Source organism: Emydura macquarii, unplaced genomic scaffold, assembly GCF_026122565.2.
Source record: "Emydura macquarii macquarii isolate MOO-44397 ecotype Brisbane River unplaced genomic scaffold, CSIRO-AGI_Emac_v2 contig_3530, whole genome shotgun sequence".
Classification (NCBI taxonomy): Eukaryota; Metazoa; Chordata; order Testudines; family Chelidae; genus Emydura; species Emydura macquarii.
The window spans coordinates 10,200,341-10,212,464 of NW_027133667.1; the positions used below are offsets into that span (position 1 = coordinate 10,200,341).

The 12,124-nt window shown below is 45.4% G+C and overlaps 1 protein-coding gene across 1 annotated transcript in view; it reads right to left on the bottom strand.

Annotated features, from left to right (window-relative positions):
* CACNA2D4 (calcium voltage-gated channel auxiliary subunit alpha2delta 4) overlaps window positions 1-12,124 on the bottom strand; it is a 165,368-nt gene that overhangs the window by 31,735 nt on the left and 121,509 nt on the right. Inside the window, exons 27-28 of the mRNA XM_067536119.1 lie at window positions 4,272-4,333; window positions 153-197 (exon numbers count right to left, since the gene is read on the bottom strand). Coding sequence (XP_067392220.1) covers window positions 153-197; window positions 4,272-4,333 — 107 coding nt within the window. The remainder of the gene's footprint in view (window positions 1-152; window positions 198-4,271; window positions 4,334-12,124) is intronic.

Consider the following 12,124-nt stretch of genomic DNA (forward strand, 5'->3'; position numbering starts at 1 on the left):
TGAGGTGCTGAGCACCCTTGACTCCCATTGATTTCAGTGGGAGCCAAAGAACCTCACAGAAGGAAGTGAGCACCTGCAGGAGCAGCCCTCTGCCAATGACCACCTCAACCCATAATCCTCAGAGACATTTTATCGAACTCAAGGAAACTTACCTCATCCTGACAGCTCAGCGGACACACACCATCCACACCACCGCACTGCAAAGGAACAGGAGAAGTTAAATGATGACAGTGTCTCGACTCATTGTACTTCCCTTTGGGGCTGCCCTCATTGTACTTCCCTTTGGGGCTGCCAGGCAAAGGGTCTACATCTTGCAGCTGGGTAAAGGTCAATGAGTTAGTGACCATTTTGGAATAGACTGTTCACACGGCACACACACTGCCTGACAAGGAGGCAGTAAAGGTTCTGCCCTCTACCCAGTCTAAGTCCTCACAATAACGAGTATCGTCTCCATTGGGTGTTACATTAGCCTGCTTCTGCCTCCCTTCCTCACTTTGCATAGTACCTTACTAATAGAGCAAGGCATGGATCAGGGCTTGTCTACACTGTCAATTAGTACATGGCAAGCGGGGGTATAAATCTACAGCACTCTAGCCTGCTGCACACTAATTGGCTGCATAGACCCTGCTTCCACACATGACAAGTATGTCAGAGTGCACGAGGGAACTTTTAACGTGCTGCAGTGGGGTCCACGTGGCCAGTTAATGCGTGGCAGGCTAGGGTGCCGTATGTTCACAGCCCAGCTTGCCACGCACGGACTGTGTAGACAAGCCCTCGGTGTAAGGATGGCAGAATCAAACGCTCTATTATTAACACAATGATCATACACTGGAGAGAACAGGGTGCATTTTGATATCTGATAACAGCTTGACCAAATAAAAGCATTACATTTTAGTGCTGGATTATTCTCAGGCAGTGTTTTTTCCAGACAACTAATGACACAATAGAATGTGAGTGTTCTCCAGTAGCCTCAGGCACCATCCATTTGTTTCATTCCGGGATCTGAGAGTACCAGAGTTGACGTGTGTCACACCACTGAATTGAATGGGGACAGGAGAAGTTAAATAGTGAGTAACAAAAGCCTGCAAGTGCTTATTCATTTCATAACTATTCTGTGTTTGTGGTGACTCCCTGTGTCTGTCTCTTTGTGTTATTTTGTAATGTTGTTTTCCTTCCCTGCAGGGGAGGGAAAGTTGACACACTGTTGCCATTTTCTCTACATGGGGTCCCCTTCCTTTCAAGGCTTTCCTGAGGTGGGGAAGAATAAGGACAAAGAAGAAAGGCCTTGCCTACTCTGGATCAGCTGCTGATTATGTAAAAACTGCAATAACTTATGTATATTTAAAAACCAACCCCTTCTTCCCTACCATTCTCGTCTGACTCTTAACAACTGTGGGTAAATCTGCCCTTCAAACCACTGCAAAACTATTAATCTCAGTTAGTGTGGTTTCCCATCTCAAGATTTGCAGGACAGAGTTGCTATTTTCATGGATCTATCCCATGTCCTGTAAGCATAAGTCAAAGGATGATCAAAAAATTTTCAGTTTGCTTCAGGCCCCATGGCTTTGTGCTGTTGTATCTTCACACTATGACACCATCAGCTCTTCACATCGTGATGATGGTTTAATAGACAATGATGTTACCTGACCCAGTGTTATGATGTGAAGGTGCAAACGTGGCTTTGTCATAATGGGATTATTTCATCCTATCTGGCATATATAAAATGTGGCAGCCCTAGACGTCACTGGATTTGCTCTGGTTTGTCTGGCTGAGATATATGGCCATAATAAGACCAATAATATTACCCATAGAGATAAAAATTAACAAGCCAAAGTGAAGTCAATTGAGTTAACCCCAAGGATAGTTTGGGCCCATTGTGTCTTTTGGCTTATTGTGTCTTTTAGCTCAGGGTTTGAAGTGATCTCTCAGAACTACCAGCTCCGCCATCACCCAGCAATGGAGTTTCATTAGACTGTAATGAATGTGAGAGCTTGTGTAAATGAGATATGGGAACAAGCTGCAAATATCTGGATCCATTTTTCAGACATCTCAAAGATTAAGGCTGTTCAGATCTGAGGGTTTACTTCAGCCTAAGATAGTCAGGAGCCACTTACAAAATTCAAGTCCAGATCCATGTTCAGATTCAAAGCCCCTCCTGCAAAGTAAAGGTCCTGGGTTTTGGTTCAAGCCTAGTGCTAGTTTAAATATATTTATGATGTTGTTGTGCCTGTTGATGAGGGCAGCAGGAAGGAATTTTCTAATAATGTACAGATGGAAGAGTGGATACCAAGGTGAAATCTGAATTTATCAATTAGGGTTGTATCATCCAGTCAGTGGCCAGCTGGGGACTGGCCCAGAAGAGTGATGCAGCAGAATCTGACCAAACCTGAGGGTTCAGACAAGAATCCAAATAAACCCAGGAGAATTATTTTCAACGTGAAAGACCACACCACCCATTCCCAATTCATGTGCTCCCATCTACATGCATATATTATAGCACCACTGTTAGGAGCATTTGGACAGATGTTCAGCTCAGCCACATAGATGTGAATCTGGAAGAACTCTCTTAAAGCCTTTGGAATTACTCTGGATTTTTAGCAGTGGGAATGAGTTTAGCATTATGCTTGTCCATTGTGCTTGAAAAAGAGCAGGAAATTTACAAGAGAAAACCACAGGCTGGGGATGGTTGAATGTGTGCTCCCCATTTATTTTGGGACCACTGCTTCAAACATTACTGCATCACTACTCCTTCCCAAGGGACCAATCCACCTCTGGCTCTGTAGTTTTTTGGTTGAGTTTCTGAAGGTCTGCAACCCAGTCTACTTTAAGCTTTGCCAAAGGCACTTAGTTACTGCAAAGAAAAATACAAGATGAAATTGGCTTGGACTGGCTCTAGCTACTACAGGCAAGGGACAGCATATATCATACAACAACATATAAACTACACATGACAATCACAGCTTGATAGAACACAGGCAGGAACACAGCTGGGAACTCTGGGGACTCTCTCGGTCCTGAGCTCCTGTCTACTTACATCAGTGTTATTGGGCTGGGAGGGAGTGTGGATACGTGAAGCGGTGCGGTATACAGGAAAGAGATGGAGAGAAAAAACAAAATGTTCATTAGTGACTCCTTATTGAACTGCTATCTAGTGCCAGTAAGCCATGCAAACCATTCTTTCACGTGAGTGAGTGTCAGAAACAGGGCTTCAGCCGTGACCCAGAAACCACCCTTCGGCTTCTTTATTCTCCCTTCCCTGGCTCATTTCACTCGTGGGATGAATATATGCTAATATGTGTTTACTTCCTGGGGTACATCTTCCATAAGATTCTTGTACAACCTCCATTCAGTAACTCCCTCTGATTAAAACGCCAAGTAGCTTCTACTCACTTTATGGGAATCTCCTTATTGCCAGGTATTGTGTTAGACGTGCTACTGGGGCACCTCAGTAGCCAGCCTGCTAAGAGCCCTCCCTCTGCCACCACTGGCAGTAAAAAGCCTTTTCCAATCCCCTCAGACCCTCCAGTCATGGCAACCAGTTTCCTGAGCTCAAAACAGGATAACCCTAACCTGGTGACAGTTCCCTCACCTGGCACCAAGAAGACATTTTCATTTTTTGCTTCTTCAGTCCTATGAGACTCCTCACCACAATGTGCTGCCCATAATCCCTAATATTTTGAGTGCCCCCTGCTGGTAACAGACATGCATTTCTGTTCTTCTCCTTATCAGATATAGGAAATGCTCTCCTTATTCCAGTTCCCTCAACCTGATGAGAGTGTCTGAAAGAGCACAGCCTCACAAATTTCTCCTGGCTTGCTAGCCTGGAGCAAGTCTTTTTTTTTTTTATTTTAATTTGATAGGCTAGTAGGATTTTATCATCATCACCATCATAGCTGTCATCAGGATGGTAAAGGAGGGCAGGGAGATTTTGTGCCCAAAATTACAGATTTCTATGATGATTATGAAAGGCTGAATGAGTGCAAACATATTTCCACAATTAATGTGTCATCTGCAGCGGAATTAATGCCAGGCCAGGATTCTGACACTGTTAATGCAGCGTTCCTAGAACAGACTTGCGGCTCATGCAGTATTAGAGCTGTCAAAGGATTAGAAAATGTGTAACTTAAAACTAATCTACCACATAAATCTGTTTAATATAAATTTCACAAAAGCTCTCAGGGAAACGCCACCCGAAATCAACATACACAGCCTGGAACAAGCAGAAGGAAGGTCGCTAAATTGTATCTCTGCAGAATTACTGCCGTTCCTACCTGCCGTGTAGCCATCCAGAACTTGCGTTGGAGTAATTCCAGCTTAATTTGCACGCCTACAGCTACGGGGAAACAAAAGTGGGGAGGGAGGGCAAGGGGTGTGAGAGAAAAATAGCTGTAAGTTAGGAAAGGAAAAAATATTTGCATGAAACAATGGGAAAAATTGCACTCACAACCTGTTTCCAAGTGTAAATGACGAGCTGACATGTAAGCACTGAGTCAGACAGTCAAGTGAGAGTCAGAGGTTTAACAGGGTGGGAGAAAAGGAGGTGTCAGTTTCTGTATTGAAATATTGACACCTCCCTCCCACTAAACACTATAGAGCTACAAACAGATAAAAAAGGCTTTTATCTTTAGATGTCAGATATTTTCAGGCCAGGATGGACTGTTATGCTCTGTGGACTGATCTTCTGAGTATAACGCATTTTAACTCAGAAAAGTAGGCCACTGTCGGGAGTGGATTTCAAGCCCCCACCTCCAGGGAGACTGCAGCCTGAATGCAGCAATGAAGGCTACATCTACACTGCAAATTAAGGTGGAGTTGTAGGCATGGTAGTGAAGACGTGGCAGCATGGACTTTATCATGGGCTAGCTACCAAAGCATGTATCTAGGCTCCCCATTGGGCTTGTACTGGGGCAGCTAGCCTGCACCTAGACCCGTTTTGCTGTGTCTTCAATGTTATTGTTCCCCATGCTAGCTAGATTAAATTGCTTATAAGTAGACTCTAATTCGTGGTGTAGATGTGTCTTTAGGCCATTCTTGATCAACAATAAAAGTTGTGAAGTACACAGAAATATAACACCAGGCAGTGGAAAATGAGATTTTAACTCATTGGATTCTGGTCCCAGCTGAGCGCACCTTCCCCTAGGCCAAAGGGTATTCTTTAATCAGTCTTGCCCTGTTTCTGTGGCTCAACTTCTTCCATATGCTGTCACATCCCCAGTGTCATGCCCTCTGTAGAAACAAGAAGTGTGCAGTGTCTCTCTGTAGGACATGGGAATGCCCGGAGGTGACCATACAAATGCAGTAACAAAAGTTAATAGGCAAGTGTCAATCCACAGAATCTACCAGCCAAATCATAGGAGCCTGCAAGAAATCTAGCTTCACACAGTATCTTAAAATATGATAAAAAAGAATAAACAGAAAGAGAGGCAGAGAAGAAACCAGGAGAGGGAGAGATGGAGGGCTTGATCTCCAGACTTACACCAGTTTAAGGGAGAGAGGAGAATCAGGCCTGGTGAGTTCTTTAAGTCTATATCATGAAACTTTATGTGTGGGTGCTTTTAAATTAACTCTGATCTGATGCTGTAATTCAGCTGGGAAGGAATAAAACCCAGATAGTGCAAGTAGATATTGTCATGCTACATGCACATCAGAGCCATGGTACATCATCTCTGCTTTCAATACCCCCGTCTCAGTGTCCTTCCTGTCACATCCTTATGGCTGGTACATCTCACAAGATCCCATTTAACTGGAATGTTTTTATCCAGAGCTCCCTATTATAGAATGAATCTGACTGCTGTAAAATGGGGAAAGGAATTATTTTCTATAGAGGCCTTTTCCCTAATCCCCAGAATACACAACCAGACAAGACATAAAATTCATCTGGATCTATGTCTCAGAATATAATGAAAGAAGAAAGAACAGGACTGAGTTCAGCCCTGGTGTAGTTCCACTGACTTCAGCTGGGTTACCCCAGGTGTGAATTTGGCTCAGTGTCCTCAAAGACCAATCTGTGTTGGAGTGTTATAGACTGTAAAAGATGTTGTGATTGTTGAGTCCATCTAGGAGATGGCCTGATTTGTGCATAGCTTTGAATAAATTCCTTGTTAGCCTTTAAAACCATTTCAAGCAAGAGTCATTCCTCTTATCACAGCAGATCATGTCAATGGGAGTGAACGTTACCGAAGACAGGCAGATTTTACAAGACTGAGGAGGAGTTGGTACCAGGACAACTAGCCTTGGAACACGGGCGTTATTGAGAAGCTCATGTTTTTGCCAAGAGGAACCTATGTCTTGAAATGCTGTTCAAAGGGAATTAAAACCTTGATCATGAACCCTTGCCTCCTCAGCCTGTAGGGTACAAATCGCTCGCACTGCAGAGCTACTTGTATCGAATAGGGCTCTCAGATTTGCACTGGTGCTTTGTGGCAACCAAAGGAAAAAGAAATCTGTCACTTCTGTCCTTCCTGGGCTACTCGAGCTACCATTTCCATGTTGCCGGCAGCCATTTCTCCTCCTTCTGTGCAGTCTGTCAGGTATCTTTCTTCTTTGCATGTGGCCCTTGTCGTTCTGTGAAGCCACCCCTCTCCTATGCATGCAACTCGGCCGTTAGCCCTCTCCTTTCCATGTAATCCAACCGGTAGCCCTCTTTCCTTTGTAGCGGTCTCCTGTTGATCGGACCCAGCAGCCATCCCCTCCGAGTCCATGGGGCTCACACCCACTCTCCTTTCCATGTAGTCCTGCAGCCCGCAGGTGTAATTTAAACAGTTTACATTCTATTTTAACTTACACTGTAGTATCTCTATGACTGGTCTCTACTCAGGGGAACAGGAGTGGGAACACCTGTACCATCCTTGTGTCTTGTCCTGGCCCATGTGGCGGATGTTAGTGGTTCTCAATGGGGCCTACATTAGCTTTCTTCCTCTGCATTCATGTTCAGCCTGGTGGTTTGAGAAGGAAGAGGCAGGGACAGCCTCTCAGGCTGTGTGTATACTTGGAGCTAGGTGTTGATTCCCAGCTCATGCAGATGTACTTGCGCTAGCTCTCATCAAGCTAGCATGCTAAAAATAGTAGTGAAGCCATGGAAGCGGCAGCACGGGCTAGCTGTGCTGAATACAAATCTGCCCAACCCCAGGGATTCGTACATAGGGTGGCTAGCCCATAATGCCGCTGTTGCATTACCCTGGCTGGCTACCCTGCCATTGAGCTAGTATTAGTATGTAGATGGAGCCTAAGTGGTAGTAAGCAATAGGGGCCTGGCTGTCCTGCAGGTCAACCATGCTTTGGAAAGGGGTGGGAGGAAGGAGGAGACAGAGGAGAAAATGAGTCTGAAGCTTAGATGAGAGGAAGGAAAAGCTAGTGATAAAAAGTCACTGAATGTCCCAAAGATTAGCTAACTGAGATCCTTCTTTGCTCCAGTGGTAGGGGCCTGGGCAGGAAGAGCTGAGTTCTACTCTGCTGTGAAATTCAGGGTGGCTGTGGAGTACAGCATAGCAACAACCACAAAGTCCTAGAGGTGACCATGGATAATGGTATTATTTCTACTGACACGCTAATAACTTGAGCAACTGCAGTTCCCCTGTGGTGAAATAAAATATGCGAAGGCAGACAATGTAATATATGTTGAATAGTCAGATACTGCTTTACCACTGATGAGCTATTCAGACATCCCAAGTTCATGCATAACTTCCCACCAGCAGGTATCCTCCATTCACTACACTCTGAGCTGCCCCTGCAGTACTATTGCAACTGCATCTCTGAAAAACCACATGCCACTGCTCAACGTGTTGTTAAAATCATTCCCCTCGACCTGTTCATTCCTCCATTCACCACGTCTGTCGTCATTAATTCATCCTCTGTCTGTTTGTCTCTGTCTACCTTTTTTTGGGTTGTCTCTATGATTATCCATATGCCTTTCTCATAAGGAGCTTTCCTCAAGATTTCATTCTCTGTCTAGCTCATAATAAAGAGCCAGAACACAGAGCAGTAAGATTACAGTCAGTAGACTGCTTATCAAGATGTACCTTACCATTCAAAAGCCGTTGCTGTCACAGCAGCTGGCTTGCCATTTAAATAAAAACATGATTCCCATGAAAGAATATCCCAGAGCAGCAGAGAGTCCCCAGCCTCTTTCTCTTTTCCTCATTCTATTCCCCCTGTCTTGTCATTAAAATATTTATCCACCTCTGTTCCTTCACTAGCACAAGGCAATGGAACTTCTCAGGGATGAATTTGGCCTTTCTCTCAGTGAATGACCGAAAAGCCAAGAAACATTTTGCTTAAAAAATAACTTCAGGACAGACTAGAAATAATCAAAATAAACTAAAGCAAATACAGCCTGCCAAAGAACTGGAGCTTGGAGCCAGGGCCCTTAAAGCAGCTAAGGCAAAGAGTAATTCTCACAGGATTTCATTGCTGTGGATAGGGCACCCAGATTGGAAATCAAGCACAGGACCAGGGCAAGAGAAAGAAGTTTGATCAAGAAAGGGAAGGTTTATGGGACAATACCCAGGATGCACTCGAAAGACTTACAGAGACAATGGGCCGAAGTTTGGTCTCAGTCACACCCAGGTAAAAGCAGAGTAATTCACTGATTTCCTTGGAGTCATTCTGGCATTACAGTGGTGTAACTGATGGCAGGGTTTGACCTTGAATGTACAAGCTGGCCAAGCTCTTCTTTCTGCACTCCCAAACCTGAGTGGAATATTGTGAAAATACAGGCTGCTTTTTAGACCAGTCATCTCTCCCCCCAGTCCCTTTCTTCTAGTTTGTCTGTTTTTCTTCTGCGTGTTCCTAGGGAAGCTAATGTCAGAACATGCATATTATTCCTCTCCTACTCAGGCTTTACAATAGCCCAGTGCTTCTTGCTGCTGTCAGGCTGCTCAACACGACTGCTGTGGCTGACTACCCTTTATCCAGCCCATTGTAAGTGTCTGTCTTAAAAGTCTCTTCAATATGTAATGTGCGCTGCCTCCTGCCCCTTCCCTGCCCTCTGGACTCCCCATAGGGAGGCTTTTTTGTGGCCAGACCCCAGGCGTTCTCCACATTGTCCCTTTCACTACTTCGTGCTGTCCTAATCTCCATTTAGAAACAAGCAGACACAAAGGCTTGTCCCCTTCGCCTCTCCTTTCACTGTGGTTTTGTTGTGATGGGGGAAGGGGAGGAGGCAGCTCAGCCCACGGGTTCCTCCCAGTAACCTGGTCCCAATGACTTCAACCTGCCCACACAGGGACTGAAGGGAGTTCTGCCGCCGCCTCCCAAGCCCATGTATTCCATTCAGCAGACGGAGGGGGAGCTGGGCAGGAGACAAAAGCAATAGCTTTTTCTTGAGAATGAGTTGAGACGAATTAAAATCTTCCAATCTCCTGCCTCTGCACATTTGGGCATTTCACAATGGATTCTGCCCGCTTGGCTGGCTGATTCCTTTACACGGTGTGTGCACGCGCTCGTGTGTGTGTGTGTGTGCACGCGCTGCTGTCTTCGCAGATGTACCCCCAGCTGTCATTCCACAGTGCTCAGTCTCTCCCTCCTGCTTTCGCTCTCTCGCTCTCTTTCTCCCCCTATTTATTATTTACAGAGGATTACAATCTCTTTCACACGCTGTCATCCAGCCTTTCTTCTTCTCTGCACTTCGGGCAGCGCTGGCATCTTGACACCCTGCACGGAAGAGGGGGCTGAGAGTCCATCGCGCTGTTGATAGCTTCCACTGGATTTGCTTTGGGACTCGTCAGGGGATTTATCGAAGGCGCTGGAGAATGCTGAAGAAGGTCTAACCCAGCCAGAGAACAGTAAGTAGAGGTGTCTCTGGTGTATATTTTGTACCTGGCTATTTGAACTCTTGCAGTGGGCTTCTATCCACCTGCCATCTTCTGCCCACAGAGCACTTGCTGCCACAAGGAGGGGGTTCGCAGGCACTGACTGTCACAGAACTGCCTGTTACAAGATACTGCTGAGACAACCTAGCAACGTCAGGCCACAGGGCACCCATTTTATTGACAAGACAGAACTGCAGATTCTGCCACAGGGCCGACTGGTACTGGTTCTAAGTCAGTTCAGGTGTGGGGGCTGGAAGTAACTCCTGCCAGCCAGGAATGGCACAGAAATCTTTATCTACAGTATGGGCAGTTCAAATCTGAGTACAGTGATGATCCTAAGTACTTGGTGCTAGACCTATATGTACTGGATAACACCACAAAATACTGGCTGTCTTCCCATCCAGAACAATAGGGGATGGGTCTGAAACCCGGAGTGCCACTGGTCTTGCTGGTGGAGGTTTCAGAGAATGTTTCTGGGCTGAGCTGCCTTAGATGGGACTGTATGAAATGCAAACGTGAATGAGGACAAGAAGCGGATGGAGGTGTTGTCTAAGGAATGGTTCACATGAAGTTCAGACTCCAGTAAATGGGCCTTAATGTGGTAAGGCACTTTCTCTTGGGTTTGTTTTTATTTGTGTGTCTTCTACCCACAAAGTACTGCAGGAAAATCCTGTCACAGTATGTGAACCCAATGAAGTTATGTCACAGGAGGAACCAAGAATAGAGCCAGAGGTCTCTCAAGAGTCCCCAGAGGCTGAGCCCAGAGATTTGTGAACCTGTGTGAGGGTATCATGCTATGGGGAGGAGAGAGAAGGGTGGAAAGAGAGACTTGCAGCCTTTTTTCAGTCTCATTACTTAGGGTGGATCTGCCTGAGAGAAAGGGGTGCAGATGAAGGAGGGCTTGAGAGAGCAGAATATGAAACTTCTTCTTGATCCTGCCTCAAGAGGTGGAATGTGTGTGTGTGTGCATGTGTACAGGGAGACATGTACACATGTATGTTACACAGCACTTTGCCACAATGCTTACATTTCATATCCAGCCTGTCACTGTCACTGCATCTTATTTTAATTAGAGAGAGAAAAGATCAGACCTGCTCCTGGACACTGAGCTGAATGTCCTGCTTTGGGGATACTTGGATTTGGGACTCCACTTTAGCTCATTACAGAGAGATGCCCCAGTAATGAAATGTGGATCTGGATCCAAGCTTCCCCACAGCTTCGGACATTCAAATTTAATGTTCTGATTCAGATCTGTCTCTAATTTCAATGGCATAGTTAGGAGCAAATAACATTGCTGTACTGGCTGGGACAGTTCTTGCCACTCAAGGATCTGTAGGAAAAATGAAGAAGGGCCCATTTTAATAAGCGATGGAGCAGCTGTTGTCCAGAACGCTATTACACAAGCGACTCACAGGGAGGAGACATTTATGATGTGGTCACTTTTGAAGGCACCTATGAATTTGCCGCAAGACAAGGGACATTTTTATCATTTTATATTTTATCTCCAGAATTTCAGACCACTTTTCTCTGGATCTTTGTCACTAGGGTGCATTTTGGGGGACTGGATTTTCCTGTGTCTGCCGTGGGTGAACAATGTTTGCTAGTGAATTATTCCAAGTGAATGAAGGGCCTGAGGGAGTTGTCCCCCTGCCTGACATTAGTGTAGGCTCAATAAGCGAACATCATCCACCTGGGGCAGTTACAGATAAGTCCTGGGAAAGGGCTTTTTGGAGGAGGGGGAAAAAGCCCTAACGCTTTTCCACAGGATAAACTGCAGCGATGCCCCTGCTTCCAACCAATGTGACTGCTGCTTGCTAGGAAGGTGAATTAGCAGCTCGGGTATCTTAATGAGCAGCTCAGGCTTTCAGCCCTTTGTCTTGCTTTTCAAATATTCTTTTAGGATGATGGTTAAGTATTTTCCAGGCTCTGCAGGACCAGAAAATTGTGCTGGGAGATTCAGGGGGAAGGATTGGGATATCAGTGTGTGGTAGTGAGTGAGGGGGGCTGGCTAGCCGTGTGTGGTTGTGATAATGCCAGGGCTGGGAGATTCAGGAAAAAGCACCAGGAGAGTCAGGTGAGGGTCTCAGGGCTGGGATATCATAAAATGGTTTCATGCATGCAAGAGTGTGGATTCAGGTTGGAAATGAAGACTTTAAGGACTCTCCAATATTTACCTGTTGCTGATTTAAAAGGAACCAATTCATTGCCTCCATTTGCCATGTTTTCTTACAAAAGTCTGATTAGGATGCTTAAATCCTGGATTGTCCACTTATCCCAGTCCCCACTGAGTTTCTGGACAACCTTGTCTCTCTCAC